This window comes from Lissotriton helveticus, chromosome 6, assembly GCF_964261635.1.
Source record: "Lissotriton helveticus chromosome 6, aLisHel1.1, whole genome shotgun sequence".
Taxonomy (NCBI): Eukaryota; Metazoa; Chordata; class Amphibia; order Caudata; family Salamandridae; genus Lissotriton; species Lissotriton helveticus.
This window is the reverse complement of record NC_136067.1, coordinates 1,936,793,679-1,936,810,829: the sequence shown is the minus strand read 5'-3', so window position 1 is coordinate 1,936,810,829 and position 17,151 is coordinate 1,936,793,679. Positions and strand designations below refer to the sequence as shown.

At 43.3% G+C, this 17,151-nt stretch overlaps 1 protein-coding gene across 1 annotated transcript in view; it reads right to left on the bottom strand.

Moving 5' to 3' along the window:
- Positions 1–16,851, bottom strand: part of LOC144761968 (fibrinogen-like protein 1) — a 128,174-nt gene extending 111,323 nt beyond the window's left edge. The window contains exon 1 of the mRNA XM_078647137.1: positions 16,504–16,851. Within this exon, the coding sequence (XP_078503263.1) occupies positions 16,504–16,851 (348 nt within the window). The remainder of the gene's footprint in view (positions 1–16,503) is intronic.
- Positions 16,852–17,151: the final 300 nt, after the last annotated feature.

Sequence of the window (17,151 nt, the reverse complement as noted above, 5' to 3'; positions counted from 1 at the left end):
CCTTTGTTGCATGAGTTTTTAGTAAATCTACCCCAGAGTTTCGCTTTTCATGCAGATGGAAAAATCAGGATGCATTATGCCAGTTTCCCTCTTTGGCAAAACTTGCAGCTGCCCCCTATTCATGCACATAAAAACAATGGTTTGAAATAGCCTAGAAATAAAAATATATCAACTGTAACATATTTGTTTCATGGACCCGATCCAGAAAAGGTTTAGTAATTAAAACAGAGAAGATGGAAGTGACATGCAAGACATACAGAAGAATATCTTAGCATTCTGCTATGGAAAATGACATTCATAATGAACAAACAGGCAAGCAGATAGCCATGGAACGGGACAGCAAGTCTTGAAATATCCAACTGTTGAAAATTGCCCTTTTTGCAGGGTTACCCCAAATCTTTTGCCTTCCGCCTCCTCTTTTTCTAATCTTATTTTTGTTGACTTCAGAACTCTGAGCACTTTACCACTGCTGACCAGTTCTAAAGTGCATGTCTTCTCTCCTAAGCATGTGTATAATTGGTGTATACCTGATTGGCATATTTAGTTTACTTATAAGTCCCTTGTAATGTGGCATAACATATACCCAGGGCATGTACATTAAATGCTACCAGTGGGCCTGCAGCACTGACTGTGCCACCCCCAAAAGTAGCCTTTCAAACCTGTCTCAAGCCTGCCACTGAACTGCCTGTGTGTGCAGTTTACTGACACTTCAACTTGGCATTTAAAACTGCTTGCCAAGCTTTACTCCCCCCTTTCATGAAACATAGGTCACCCCTAAAGTAGGCCCTCAGTAGCCCTATAGGCAGGGTGCTGTGTAAGTAAAAGGTAGGACATGTACTGTTATGTTTTACGTGTCCTGGTAGTGATAGATACCCAAATTTGTTTTTCACTACTGTGAGGCCCTCTACTCTCATAGTTGACCATTGGGAATCGCTTAATATACTTTTAAGATGACATTTCTGGTTGCAGAGGAGTAGCTGCTTTATGTTTAATATCTTTGGATTGGTAATGCCAAATCCTCCTTACTGGTAAAGCTGGATTTAACATAACTAATTTAGGAGTGCATTTATCTGCATACTGATGGGTCTTGCTGGGCAGAGGGATGGGGAGGGACCGACACGATCACTTCAATAAGTAGTATCCTGCCCTCTCACAAAGCACTGTTTAACCCCCTCCACTCACACTCAAACACCCTTAGGGTTAGCCTGGCAGACAGCACTGAGCTGAATGGGGACCTGTGCACTGGAAAGACTTCCCTCTTAAATCCCCTCCACTTCAAAGGCATTTTAGGGTCTAAGTACTGGGTCCCTGACCCCTGCTAATCACTTTTGGACCTGTAACCGGACATCACTAGCTCTACATCTAAACATTTGCCCAAAGGAACTGCTGTGCTGCCAGGAGGGACTGTCACTTTACTAACTGCTTTGCTGTATTGGCCTGCTGCTTCCTGTGTGCTCTGCTACAGGAGAGACTGCCACTTTGCTACCTGCCTTGTGTTGCTAGCCTGCTGCCTGCTGCCTATGGCTTTACCCACGTGTTCTCCAAGGGCTTGTGGGCTTGCCCCCTGTTCCTGAAGTCTAAGGAGCAAAGACTTCATAGCCACTATGCATCCAGTGGCTGAACTCTACAGCCAGAGCTGAATGTCCTGGATCACCAGCTTGCTATATTCATCAACTCATGCTTTGCCTGACTGCAGGCATTGCACTTCAACTTTGTCTGCCACCAGCGATCCCGACTCTGGGTAGTGCTGCAACTTCCAGCTTGTATTTTTGCGACAATCATCGCCTCTACTGACGTCGCTTCCGCACCTCACAGTGCAGCCCTTGAGGATTGTGTTGGCTCGGTGACCAGGGACGTGCCCGTGATCTGAGGTCGCAAGGCTTGTCAGTCCGGCCATACCCCACAGGAGCAGCACGTGGTGTTCAATGCTGACATCTCCGACACCCGGCTTCTGCGTCAGCCCTGTCTGGGCTTACTGAATTCAGCGCTCCCTTCCAGTGAGGTACTGTGCTCTGTCAGCCGGATCCGCAAGGTCTGTGTAGTCATGCTGCACAATCAAGAGCGGCAGGTTCCCTGCAACCTTCGGTCACTAGAGACCAGTGCAGCATTCACTTCAGTGCTTGCTGCGAACTGTTCCATGCAGGAGTCTCTTCAGAATCCCTAAACGATTTATCACTTAAATCGGCGATGTTTTATCTTGCAACCTATGATTGTGGAAGCATTGTGTTTACCTTTATGCATTCTAAGTCATCATGTGAACATTTAATCTTGCAACCTGGGATAGCGGTAACACTACATTTACATGTATGCATTCTAAGTCCTAACTTGGAAAGTATTCATCGAATTCATATATTTTTGGTCAAATTTTACTGCTAATACAAACAGTTACTTTCATAACTAAGTGTGGTCTTTTTGTGGTGTATTCAGTGTTTTACTGTGTGTGTGTTGCACAAATACTTCACACATTCCTCTTTCAATAAGCCTGCCTGCTCTGCGCCAAGCTACCAGAGGGTGAGCAGAGGTTATCTCCATTGTATATCTAGCTTACTGTGATTAGAGTGGTGAGTTTTGCCTGGCTTAGGAGCTTATCCTAGCCAACCAGAAACCCCATTGCTAACACCAACCCACTTTTATAACCGCACATACACCCATGAAAGTAGTCACTGAGATTGGCGAAAAAATTGACACAATGTACACTAACACTGGAAGCACAGAAGGCCACTTCCACAAGAACTATGAGATACATGAATCAAAATGTAGCTTTTTTTCAGAGAAAAACAGACAGAAAGAAAAAAAACATAAATCAAATGAAAGAACATTGCCAGTAAGGAGGAATGGAAATCAAAGGGGCATACACCCTCTTTTATACAGCTAGCCTTACACCCTCTATTATACAGCTAGCCTGAACTTGGCACAAGGGTTTTAGAGCACTTCAAACGAGCTTGAGATTATTTTATACCATGTAATTTTTTTTGCATGGAAAGACTGAGGGGCATACTTATGAAAGAGTTGTGTCACTTTTGCCACACGCAACCCTTAAGTTTGATTTATCAAGGCATGCAAGGCCACCTTGCGTAGCCCTGAGTGCCTTGATAAATCCAGCGGAACACAAGGCGGCATAAATTACTGCGTTACAGTCCTGTGCAATAGGAAGGCGTTCCGTGTCTGGGGTGTGGGTGTTCCCACACATCCACCCATAGATTTTGGTGCATTCCCAGATTCTCCATTAGTGGTAAACCTGGTAATGCGTCGAAAGGCTTCGCCTCCCGAGTTGAAGCGTAACAAGGAGAAATACCTTTTTTTTCTCCTGATTACTTCCTCTTTCTGTGATGAGTTCGCCAGCACACATAGAAAGAGAAACATGCCTCACAGGATTGTTTTAGTACGGGAAGGTGTCCCTTCCTGCACAAAAACAATCCTGCTTACACTACAGGCACCCTTGCACCATGGTGCAAGGGTTCCTGCATTGGCGCTGGGCAGCACATTGTGCACCAGGGCTAGGAAATTACAGGAATGCGTTGTAGATTGTTAAATATGGTGCAGTCCTGCCCTTTCCCTCTCACACAGCACAGCAAGTTGATCTGCTGCGCTGTGCTTCGCGATAATTTGATAACTATACCCTCAAGGGGAGGTGAGCCGACACTTGGACTCAAGATGGATTTCCCTGTTTCAAAGACAGTAGCTCCTGCTGTTAGGCCACATCGCCTCCTTAACACAGTGGGAGTCAAAGCACTAACAGCCACGCCTACCCCCAGTGGTCTTGAATAGGGAAGGAGGCACTTTCAGTTAGGTGAGTTAATGGTCCATTTTCTGTCTTGAGAGGTCACCACGCTGGCTATCTTGATAACCTGTAGTTTTATGGTTGTCGTTTGCAGGGGTGTCACTGTGCAGGTCCCTTGTCGGTGTGGGCCTGGGCAGAAACAATCATTAGTTTCTATATGTAAAGCATTGATACCATATGATCAATTGCATGGATGTTTGCTTTATGTCAATTTTAATGTATGTCTAGGGTGCTGGATCCACATTCATTCTCTTCTCATTATTGTTCACTGTGTTTCGAACTGTTTTTTGTTTATGCAACAGTGTGTGTTATGGCTCGAGATTATCAAGGAATTGTCTGCTCAGATATGTGTGTAGGTGTGCAGCTGCATCTATTTTTTGTTACTTTGTTGTCATGTGCACATGCCTGCTGGTGGGTGAGTGCTATCAATGCTTGTTTTCCTGTAGAATCCATGTAGATCTTTACTTTACAAGTACTTTAGCTGTGCATAGGTGCCTGTGCATGGTGTCTTTACTTTTTAAGTCTTGGTTTTAACAGCACAACTTCTGAAATGGTTTGTGCTAATAATATGCACAGTGTGACTCAGAGTCTGCCCCAATTAGCTATTGGCTTTCCTCAACTAACCTTATTGAGTCTTCAGACTTAAGACCATCAAGGCTTGTCTCTGTCCAGTGAGTGTCCATCTCATACCTAATGCTGCTGGCTGCTTTTATGTATACTTCCACCTTTCTGTTTCCACTGTAATGCTTGCATTGAACTGCATGCTGGACTACATTACAACAACAACCCTCCCTGTCCATTCCCTGTTACCAGTGCCGGTCCTAGGCCTTCTGAGGCCCCGGGCGAAAGGGAAGATGTGAGGCCCCTCCAAGTGACATCACAGAAAGTGACTTCGCAGGACTTTTGATCTTAGTTATTTGGCATCAGTGAAGCAAACTAATGTGGATATCACATTATCCAGGCCAAAAACAAGGATTGGAAACACGCTCGTGGTGCAGTAACATACGCATAGTTGGTATACCGGAGTCCACCAACACCGAAAGCATGGAGGTATACGTGGAACAGATGCTGACTGAGATGTTTGACCGGGAAAGTTTCTCAGCCTGGATAATGTGGAGAAGCTTTTCCATTTCCAAGCATTTACTAGTCGTGGCCTGCACATCATCCACCACTGTAGAGAGACGCTGCTCTGCCTCTGTAATCATGGAGGCCTGCTTATCCAGTTTGGCTGACATGAAGTCCATACATTGATTTAATGAGTCCATCTTGCTGTCTATGGAGACCAGACTCTGCTGCATGGCCTGCAGGGACGCTGCAAGTTGTGGCGAGTTCTGAGCTGTAGGATCTAGGTCCGAGTCACTTTGGTCATCTTGTGTGGAGCGTGTCACTTTCTTCGCTTCAAACGTGAGCTTCAATTGCCCCTTCTCCAATTTGCCCATTGTGCTTAGGGACTCCACACTGCTCGATAGACAGAAATGTCCTTGTCAGCAGAATAGGAAGAGTGCCCACTCTGACTTCGTGCAGTGAAAAATCAATTTACCAGCCAAAGATCCATATCTCCCAAACACAATAGAAGACAAGAAGTTACCAACCACACATCCAAATTAGTAACGGTCCACCAAGCATTAGCGACAGTCCACAAACCGTTTTCTGGATTAAACATCTAAAATGTCTTTAATCTTCTTTCACACTGTAAAATGCTTCATTACAGCCTTTTTCGTAGTCCCAATAGTGAAGCCAATGCAAACATGTGTTTTGTCCAAAGATATGTGCAGACTTTTTAAAGGTTGCAGACATATATATTTACAAATACTTATTCCATATCCAAAACTAGGACAAATTACATTAACCTATATTGTGATGCTTGTTAAATTGGCTTGAGTTCTGAGACAAATGTTGTCAGCAGGATTTGCAGTTGCATAAATGTATATACTAGCTAATTTAAAACTATAATTGCTATACGTGGAGAAGGTAATTGTAGATATACATATGCAGCCTTCACAACTTCCCAACGCTACTGGCGACCTGCGACCGACCCTGGATTTCAAGCTCATATTGGTGGAAGGCAAGCTCTTTTATTTAATTATCGACACGTCACCCACAGACCACGACCTGTCTTCGTCAATGGTTTCCCCATCTCTTCACTCTACTTCCTGTCTCCTGCATTCTGGCCTTTCCCGCAGCATTTTCAGATTTCATATTCAAATATTATAAATAATTGTTTTTAAATGATACTGAAGCAGCTCTCTTACCTTAACGTTCGTCGTTCATAGAGTCAACACACGGACTCAACGAGGGAGGAGGACGGGGCCCCGCGACGATGTCCGACTCCTGCCTGGCCTGCAGCCCTGCCCTGCCCACGCGGCCCGCGGACCGCCGCCCGAGTTAATAAGTGCAGGCAGGTGGTGACTGACGTGAGTGTGACTGACTGTGCCAGGTCACGTATGACACTGCAGGCGTGTGCGCATGCTGAGTGCGCGGGGGCTGGCCAAAAAAACATGTCCAGGGCCGTCATTGGTAGCGCTTTCGCGCGCTACCAGATTGACGGCCCTGGGACCCACTGCCACTGTCACCTGAGGAAGAGAAGAAGGGCGACGCCGGCGTCACGTCACCACCACAGAGCACGCACGCACGCACCACCACCAACCAAGCTAGGTGTTGGGGGGTGCGTGCAGGCGTCAAATTACGCAGACACCACCACACAGAATGAAATGCCGATTGTACGGTACGTCACACGTGGTGTGGCAACACAAGTGTGGAGATTCATTTAATTAATTTTATTCTTCCCGCAACTGCGGGGCCGGCGGCGGGGGCCCCCTGAGTCAGAAACACTGCTCTCTCGATAATATTGTATTGGACGGACCGAACGGAAGCAGTGCGCAGCGCAGCGCTTTTCCCCAGGCCAATCAGGCCATCATCAATCATGTATTATTCCCGCAACTGCGGGGCCGGCGGCGGGGCCCCCCTGAGCGCGAGGCCCTGGGCAGCTGCCCATACCGCCCAGGGCTAGGACCGGCCCTGCCTGTTACTCTTTCTTGATTGTCTCGGTCTAACATGCTCTAAGCACTTGTCATTGCCAGTGCTTGTAGTTTGTCATCAGTTAAAGTCTGTTTCATGAAGGAGGGGACACTTCTGGATGTCTGTGTGAAGATTTCCATATGTAATCCGAGCTGTGTTCACATGTGTTATAATTGCTGGAAACTTTGGTGTGTTGTAGGCAACATCATGTGTTCTTCGCATGGACTTATTCTCCAGGAAATGTGTATTGTTTCTTTGGATCCTCTAGCAGATATTATGAGTTCTGCTTCCAAAAGAGCCTTAAAACACAATGCCGTAATGATCTATTTACCCATCCATCTAGCTATCTATTACTGCAATTGTCACCCCCTATGGAGTCTTGGTGCCAGCCCGGACTGGGAACTCAAAGCAGCCCTGGCAATTTTATCAGACCAGCTCCGGTGGGTGCTTATGTTACTGGGGCCCGATGTTGGAGAACTTCTACAAAACCGGTGCCAGTAGCAAAACCTACCCCCACTGCTGTAAAACTGGCCCTCACCCTTCTAGCCTCCCGGGAAAATGCCCGATGCCAGCTACCGTCAGTCTGGCCCTGCTTAGTGCTATTCAGTGGAACCGGAGCAGGAACACCAAGGAACACTCAAAAGGGAATTAATAGCATCTCCCTATCAAGTAACAAAGTCTTACATTTCTCATACAAGCCAACTGATTAAATATCGGTTTCAGAAGATGAGGCAAGAAAATCCTGCTTTTTTGTAGCTTGATCAAAGAAAGAAAGAAATACCACCCCACTGCAACGCCTGAACTTTGGAACCACAAAGAAATTGCTGGTGGATAAGCACAGTATACCTGGTGGATTTGAAAAGCACACAACTAGGAGCAAATATAGCTATCAGGTGACTATCATTTAGGGCAGAGGGGCGCTGTCCTCCTCCTTTTTTCAAGAGAAGTGTGTCAAATGAGGCTTTTTAAAGAATGTGGGTCTTATTAAGATCTTGGCAGACAGGATGCTCCGTCACAAGCGTGACAGATATCCCATCGACAGTATAACAATCTCCATAGGATATAATGGGATCATAATACGGTGGGAGGCATATCCGTTCCATTTGTGATGGAGTATTCCCCTCTGCAAAGATCTAAATCAGGTCCAATGTCTAAATATACCAAGTCATGCCAGGATCTGAAAGATGCAAAAAGAACAATTGATGGACAGAATGCAGAACAATTTCATACATTCACCCCAGTACAGAGATCTCGTCCTAAATCCATCGATTTTTTGCTCCCCATGCCCTTCCAGTTTGAACCCAGCCATATGCAAATCAGTCTTGCCTCTGCGCCCAATGGGAACAGTCCAGCCCGAACTGCCAAGCCAGGTCCTCCCTGGACTGGAAACTAGCATCCTAGGACTGGTTTCGGGGTTTCACCTCTCATCAGCCAGGATAGCTTGACTCCAGTGGCATGGAGAGCACGGGACCTACGTCTGGGCATACCCGTCCTACTCAGGGTGACAAATGCAATAAGAACAATTGATGGACAGAATGCAGAATAATGTCATACATTCACCTCAGTACAGAGATCTGGGCCTAAATCCATCGTTTTTTTGCTCCCAATGCCATTTAATTTTGAACACAGTCATATGCAAATCAGTCTTGACCCTGCGCCCAATGGGAACAGTCCAGCCCGAACTGCCAGGCCAGGTCCTCCCTTGACTGGAAACAAGCATCCGAGGACCAGTTTCGGGGTTTCACTCCTCATCAGCCAGGATAGCTTGACTCCAGTGGCATGGAGCGCACGGGACCCACGTCTGGGCAGACCCAACACACTTGGGGTCACAAATGCAAAAAGTACAATTGATGGACAGAATGCAGAACAATGTCATACATTCACCCCAGTACAGAAATCTTGGCCTAACTCCATCATTTTTTTGCTCCTCATGCCATTCCAGTTTGAACCCAGCCATATGCAAATCTTGACTTTGCCTCCAATGGGAACAGTCCAGCCCGAAATGCTAGGCCCGTTCCTCCCTGGACTGGAAACAAGCATTCTAGGACTGGTTTCAGGGTTTCACCCCTCATCAGCCAGGATAGCTTGACTCCACTGGCATGGAGGGTAGAGGACCCAAGACTGGGCATACCCGTCCCACTCGAGGTGACAAATGCAAAAAGAACAATTGATTGACCAAATGCAGAACAATGTCAGACATTCACCCCAGTACAGAGATCTGGACCTAAATCCATTCTTTTTTTCTCCCCCTGCCATTCCAGTTTGAACCCAGCCATATGCAAATCAGTCTTGACTGTGCGCCCAATGGGAAAACTCCAGCCGGAACTGCCAGGCCAGGTCCTCCCTGGACTGGAAACAAGCATCCTAGGACCGGTTTTGAGGTTCCACCCCTCATCCACCAGGATAGCTTGACTCCAGTGGTATGGAGAGCACATGGACCCACGCTTGTGGCTACCTGTCCCACTCGGGGTGACAAATGCAAAAAGAACAATTGATGGACAGAATGCAGAACAATGTCGTACATTCAAACCAGCACAGAGATATGGACCTAAATCCATCGTTTTTTGCTCCCCATGCCATTCCAGTTAGAACCCAGCCATATGCAAATCAGTCTTGAGTCTGCACCCAATGGGAACTGTCCAGCCCAAACTGCCATGCCAGGTTCTTCCTGGACTGGAAACAAGCATCCTAGGACTGGTTTCGGGGTTTCACCCCTCATCAGCCAGGATAGCTTGACTCCAGTGGCATGGAGAGCATGGGACCCACTTCGGGGCATACCCGTTCCACTCGGGGTGACAAATGCAAAAAGAACAATTGATGGACAGAATGCAGAACAATGTCATACATGCACCCCAGACATGGGTTCCGTGGTCACTACACCACTGGATTCAAGCTAGCCTGGCTGATGAAGGGTGATGCCCTGAAACCAATCCCAGGATGCTTGTTTCTGGTCCAAGGAAGACCTGGTTGGCAGTTTGGGCTGGACTGATCCCATAAGGAACAGGGTCAAGACTGATTTGCATATGGCTAGGTCCAAACTGGTGTGGTGAGCAAAAGAATGATGGATTAAACGCAGATCCTTGTGTCTGGTGTGAATGTTTGCATTGTCCAGCATTCCGTCCATCAATTATATCTTTTGCAAGATCTGAAAGAGGCTCTCTTCACAGTCTATATTGGTCAGTGGGATGAACAACATCTTTGAGAGGTGCAAACACTATCTTTCTGATGCTTTTTCTTGCTTGTGACTCTTATGGCTTCAAGGCGCTCAATGTATTTGCATCGATTATGAGCTTGCCTCATCAAAACACAGATGTAAGCCTTATTTCAGACACCAGGGAGCCATATTACACAAACTTTGTGGTGGTGCAAAATAGGGCAAATGTATTTTGAAAGATGTTGCTGCTTTTATAATATTTAGTGGAGAAAGTAAATGTTTTCCCAGTTGACAGTAGAGGACAGTTTTTGAACCAGTACTAAATTGGAGAAAATAGATAGCCGAACCCTTGCTAAAGAAACATAATGGTCGTTTTTGCTTGTAAATAATTTTAGGATTAGGAGACATATTTACACAAAGAAATAGCATTCCAAAAAGGACCTTTTTTTTTAAACAAAAAAAATGAAATTAATTCAAACTCTTTTTGCAATGTATGCAATGCAATGGACCATCTGAAGAGGAGAAAATGTATTCTCATATTATAGATAGTCAGCAACATTAGTGTGAAATCACTTTTTGTCCATGTTTTGCCCTGATCCAAATACTTTTGGCCCCATTCGTATTACACAAGCAGAAAAAACGGGTGAAACGAATTTGATCTAAGATTTTATTTTGCACCTGTGCAAAGTGTCTCAAAATGCCTTCTGGCCTGACGTCCATATTGTTAGTAATGTCTCCCTGATGCAATAAATACACCCCAAGCTGACTCCACAAAGAGGGTCTGTGAATGTTTTGGGAATGAGGCCAATGTCCACAGTGTCTCTCTCCCCCTCTAAATATTGTCATTTGCCGATGTAAGAAGAAGAAGCCAGCTGCCTCTGGGGGAGGGTGGGCCGCATTAATGCAGTCTTGAGTGTAGAGATGTACTTGTCACTGTTTGAAAACACTGCTTCGGCGGAATCGGCTTAACCCCCGTAAGCCTCATTAGCCGATGCAAGCAGCTTTTACCTGGAAGGCTCATCCGAGGCCAGGGGGGCTGGGCCTGGCAAAGAGGAAATGCCGGCTCTTCCGTCCCACTGTGGTGGAAAAACTTCCCTCCACTGACCACTGTGTTTTAAACGGATGCATATTGTATAATTAGTGCTCCCAGCTTAATAGTACTTCTCTTTTAAGGACATTTCTGTGTGACTGTTGTTTATTTTTGGTGGGTGAAAAATAAAGTTTTACGTGTATTTAAGTGCTAAAAGTACACTCAGGCGTTAAGGCCCCCATCCTTTAAGAGATGCCACAGGTCCCCCCAGAGATACGGTGAAGTGACAGCGCGCACCCCTCCAATAATGGCGGGAGAGAAGAAGCAAATGCAAAAAAGAAGCCAAAAAAGAAGCAAAAAATGAGCCACAGTGTGCCTTTAAGAGCGGGTAGAAGACCGGCCAGGAGTCTCCGCGACACTACGTGTCTCTCTTCCCAGACGGTCTGAGGGTGCACCCATTCCCCTCCACTCCGACAGACCCCATAATTGCAACCTGTCGGCCTCTTTAGAGATGTTTTTTTTTTATCTCTGGTCTCCCAGAAATATCCCCTACGAAAATCCATGTATATCAATTCAATATGATTTTATTCACAAATAAATACATTTAAAAAAACTGCACGTCATTAAAATATTATTTAAACATTTCATTACAGTCATGTGTTTATCTCAGGTCCTCTTACATGAACTGAATATTATAGCTTCCCCATACAACAAAACATACAGCGCTATGTTGCATTATTTCTCATAAAGTGGGGATGCAAAATAAACTCTCACTCAAATATCAGAATTAGACAGGCTAAAAATACCAAGGCAAAAGCAGCTTAGCTGATGCTACCGACCTAATTGCCCCCATGTAGGTGTCACCTTGAATTGGCCATCTACAGATCACTTCGACCTTGATTAACAGATTCTTCATTAACAGTGAAAAAGTATGAAGTTACATCTCTTGCATGTACAGACTAAAACGTCTCCATCTTAGAGATCCCTTTGCCATTATAACAACACACTTGATTATTTTCCTCAATGCAATTTTCCCAAACTTAACTTGTTTCTGCCCATTTCAAATCTGTCAATCCATTATCCAGGAATTTGTACTTTATTACTAAAAAGACAAAACAAGAGAGTTGAACAAATCTTGTATCTTGCTTATTACAATTTTTCAGACGGATCAACGATTCCACTATTTCCATAAATGTTGATCTTTTTTTCATAAAGAGGCATATTCACAGTAATTTAAAGGAATTCTCTATTTGTATGCTATGGGCATCAAACAGTAGTAACGTTGGAATCCTCCTCTAATAGCACTCTGGGAGATCCACATTTTGCTTTCCAAGAGGAAGTGAGCCAATTTGCATTACATATGTGTATCAATGGTACGCAGAAGAATACTGGATATCTCTTTACAGGTGGATATCTGGGTGGTATCTTGGTGATCTTCCGAAAGGGTCATAGAACTTATTTCATTCATTCATTTCCTATGGTCATAACCATTGAAAAGGGATCTAGCTCTTCTATCTGTTTTTCTAAACATGGGTATTAAGGCATTGCTTATTTGCCTTAGGTCTTCCCTAAGCACTATTCAGAGTCTAATACTTCCAGAGGGTAAATTCCATAATATAATCCCTGTAAATACTACTCAGTTCATTTGTTGGTGCATTTCAGCTAGGTTTCCCAAAAGACCATTGGCGGTTATTAGTGGTGATTACCCCACAAATAGATGATGGTTCTACATGTGTATCTATCAAGAATTTCTCAATAAAGTGTCTTGTACTCTTTCAATAACTATTTTTCTTAGAGAATTTGGTATCAATTTTTTTTTAACTTAAGGGGTCATTTAGAGCATGTTATTAGGTAAAGAGACCATAGCAAGCATTCAATCAATATTGGGTATAAACATTCTAGGCATCATAAGAGCATGTTACCACAGGTAGTGTTATATCAATTATATCAATAAAACATACAAGATTTCTGTTTGTTATGATGAGAATATTTTTTATTTTATATTATTTAGTCTTTTTTGTATATATTTGTTTAGTCTTAATCAGTAATATAAATCTACATGATTACAAAATTCAGAAAAACACATATAATTAATAAATAAAAAACAAGAGAACGAATTCAATAATTACAATCAATTAAAAAATATATATATGAGGGGTTTGATGAAGGCTAGCGGTAGATGAAAACTACGTACATTTCGGCACTTCTGCCTTCGTCAGGACACCGTCTATAGCAAACCAATTTGTGTATGTCGTATGTTATGGTGAAAAAACTGCTAGCTTAATCTGTAGAAGAGATAAACTTAGATACTGCAGGATTCAAAGAGAACTTGACGGGATGTTCAGAAAGCATTATGTGTTTCATACGTTATGGTAGAAAAACAGCTAACTTAATCCATAGTAGAAATATTGGCGATAACTGTAACGGTACAATTGGATGACGGCGAAAGGGCCAAGAAATGAGTCGCGCTAAACATGCTCCTAGGGAAGCCCCCGGACTTGGTTTATGTTTAAGGGCTCCAGTATGGATCTAGATTTATGGGATTTCTATCAATCAACTGCAAACATTAAATTATTTATATTTAAACAATGATCCTTTCTATGTAGGGAATATGTCCACTGTGAACAGCTGGGCTTCTTTAAATCAAAGGGGCTTCCATGCTGCCATTGGTAACAAAATCTTCTGTGATATTGCTCTAAAGGGGTTTGGCCCTAAGTTTCGGCAAGCTATTCGGGCATTATACATTTGTCCGGAAGCAAGTATCCGAATCTCCGGTCAGGAGTCTGGTTCATTTAAGATAGGTAGAGGCACACGGCAAGGTTGTCCTTCCTCTCCTCTTTTATTTGCCTTATATATTGATTTTTTCCTGAATAAATTGAATCAACATATATGCATAAAACCAGTTCAATTGCGGCTTATGAAGTATAGAGCATTGGCATATGCCGATGATATCGTTGTTGTTACAAGAGACATAGTCTCTGCACTACCAGCAAATAATTCATTGGCAAGCCAGTTTGGGAGCTTCTCTGGTTATAAATTAAATATCTCTAAAACCCAAGTTCTTTATGTGGGTGGGGATCCTCCGGCTGAAGTGGCCATTGTGCCAGAAGTTACATATTTGGGAAATAAAATCTCAACACCAGTTGGGAACATTCTAGAATTGAACATGAATCCGGTGCTGGCTAAAGTCAATTCAACATTGGAGCGGTTGGATCACCTACACCTATCTCTTTATGGAAGATCTAATGTATTAAAAATGTTGGTATTGCCAAAGTTTTTATATATGTTTAAAACAATTCTGATAGAATTCCCTGCATCTTGTTTTAAGAGGTTGGAGAGGGTTTGCTCTAGATTCCTTTGGGGGTACAGCCGACAGAGAAGGGCCTATAAGAAAATGGTGCTGCCAAAACATCGTGGTGGCTGGGGTATCCCATACTTTATGCTGTATTACCGGGCAGCAATGATGCAGTATATAATACCTATGGTAGTAGGTGATTGTGCAGAAATTCTGCCTTGTCTTAGTCCATCAATAATATATGAATTTGGGTTGGGTGATGAGACTAATGAATGTCTAGTCAAAATTTTAGAACCAAGCTATTTTAAGAAAACCAAATTCAAAGTTATTAGTGCAACTTATTCTGTTTGGAGGCAAGTCAAGCGTAAATTAGGTATTGCTAATCTCAATGTTTATACCCCATTTTCAGCTCCTGTGCTTCTCCCATCAATTTTTCGTGATCAAGTGGTCCATAGATGGGGATTAAAGAGAATTTACTTGCTAGGTGACCTATGTAAGGATGGCCAACTTATGTCATTTGCAGACTTGCAATTGAAATATGGATTAGCCAAACAGGATTTCTTCAAATTCCTTCAAATCCGAAGTTTCCTAACTAAGCAAGGGTCTGGACTGGAACATCAGTTTGCTAAGATAGTGCTTATTGAAAAAATGAAGACAAAAACACCTATAGGTCAATATTATACTCATATATTAGAGATATTCCCTGATGATTTAGATCTATGTCAAGGGAAGTGGGGTAGAAAATTAGGGGTTGAGAAGGTTAATATCAGGGATTCTTTAGGGCTTGCTAATCAAGTTTTGATGACGGGGAGGATGCACACTCAGCATTAAATGGCCCTTTATGATCTGTACTATACCCCAAGTAGGATCTCTAAATGGGGGATATCCGCGGCCGTCAACTGCAATAGATGTGGCCTTTTTGCAGCTGACTCAATCCATATGTTTTTTTCATGACCTAAGCTAGGGGAATTTATTGGGGAAATTGAGCAGTTTCTCAGCATAATAATGGGAGCCTCTGTATGTATAACGGGGGAATTGGTATTGATTGGGGTGGGGTCCGACATTGTAGCACATACAAGATCACGAGCCAACACATCCTTTTTGTTTATTTGTATGGCAGTGCTACGTGCCTGTATAACTAAGGACTGGATTAACCCTGAACCCCTGACTTTTGTGAGCTGGCGTTTAAGGTTATTAGCCATGTATAATTTGGAATTTTCAATATATAAGACCAAAGGTATAAGGAAGAGAGCAATGGGAGCTAAGACTTCGTCTCCCATAACCGAATGGATTTAGGAGCAATTTGGCTCGACTATATGCTGCTTGGTCAAGTCATGAATTGAAAACAGATAATCTTTGCCTTGCTTGCTTTCCCCATTTCGGTTTGTGTGCCATTGATTTATATGAGATATGCTTTAACTTTATATTGCTTTGTTTGTTTTATTTACGTCTACTGTATATGTTTAGTCTTCTGTATTGTAACCTTGTTTCAAGATATTTGTGTTTATCCTTACCAAAAAAGGGGGTAAAATCAATAAAAAATTAAATGGACATGCATAGTCATTCTGAAAGTGCTCAGCATGCTTTTTAGCCCGGTGTACTTAAAGCAAACTTCTGCCCTAGACAATTCGTGAAAATTGACCATGTCTTTTGAAAGATAAAAATAAAATGTAGTTACTGGGATATCCATGACTATGACTTCTGTTAAGGTTGGCTGCTAATTCTATTTGAAATTAATGATTTACCATGCAAATAGGTTTTATGAACCTTTTTATGATGCTTGAGTGAGTAGAGGAAAGTATGCTCAACACGCAAGTTAAGGGTTTGTTGATCCACATCTGCAGCCAAATATATACCTGCATTGTATTTAATATGGCACTCAATGCACTGATCATCCCGTGCCTCAAGCACTCGAAACCAAATATAAGAGTCGTTTCCGATTCTTTCCCATTGGTCTACAGCAGCCTATGTCGAAAACCAGGTTTCGTTCTTTCTGAACTTTCCCAGAATGATGCCCTTTGTAAATGTGAGACTTGATAAACTAGGACCATCTTTATATTCCACATCTGTGCTTCTGAATCCATCTATTCATTTTTTTAGATATATAGATTAGAAAAGTTATGATGGACCTCAGCAAAGAGCGGTTCAAGTCTATCAGCTATTATATTACATACAGTATAAATAATAATGTATGGTTCACTTGAGAAGACCGGGTGAGCTCTTACCTGCAGTTCCAGTATTTTGATGCGTTGCCTGTGGTTTCTCAGTTCCTCCTGAAGCTCCGCGATCAGCTCCCTCAGCTCCACAATCTGCTGCTTTCGTTCTTCATTCTCATGCAGCCAGTAGGAGACCTCGTCTGTGCAGCGGAACATATCTGGGCACCGGTGATCATCCAGCTGGGGTAATGTGGCAATGATCTTACATTTCCCATTGGGCAGTACTTGGTTACTGTACTCACCACACTGGATAAGTTCAGGGTTCTCCTGTGGGGCATCGCGGTAGCTGCTGTGCCCGCCAGGCACGGCACGGGATTTGTGCAAGTTAAGGATGATCACAAGGATGAGAAATCTCATTGTTTAAGTCTCTTACAGTCCAACAATGTTCAGTAAGTTTCAATATTCCCTAATGTGTGCATTTTCTTCATGTTCTTAACCATCTTTTCAACTAACAGAGTCTTAGAGATGCTTACTTTGTCAAGGGATTCTTGATTTAGTAACATAATCACCAGCCTCCCGTCTCTGAATTGGCCATTCAGATTTCTACATGAACATCAGAGCAAAATCTAATTATAATACCCCTGTATTTATGGATCATATAAGTCTCAATAGCTCTCAATGTTCAAAGTGAAACAAAGGATCATTAGTTATCAGACA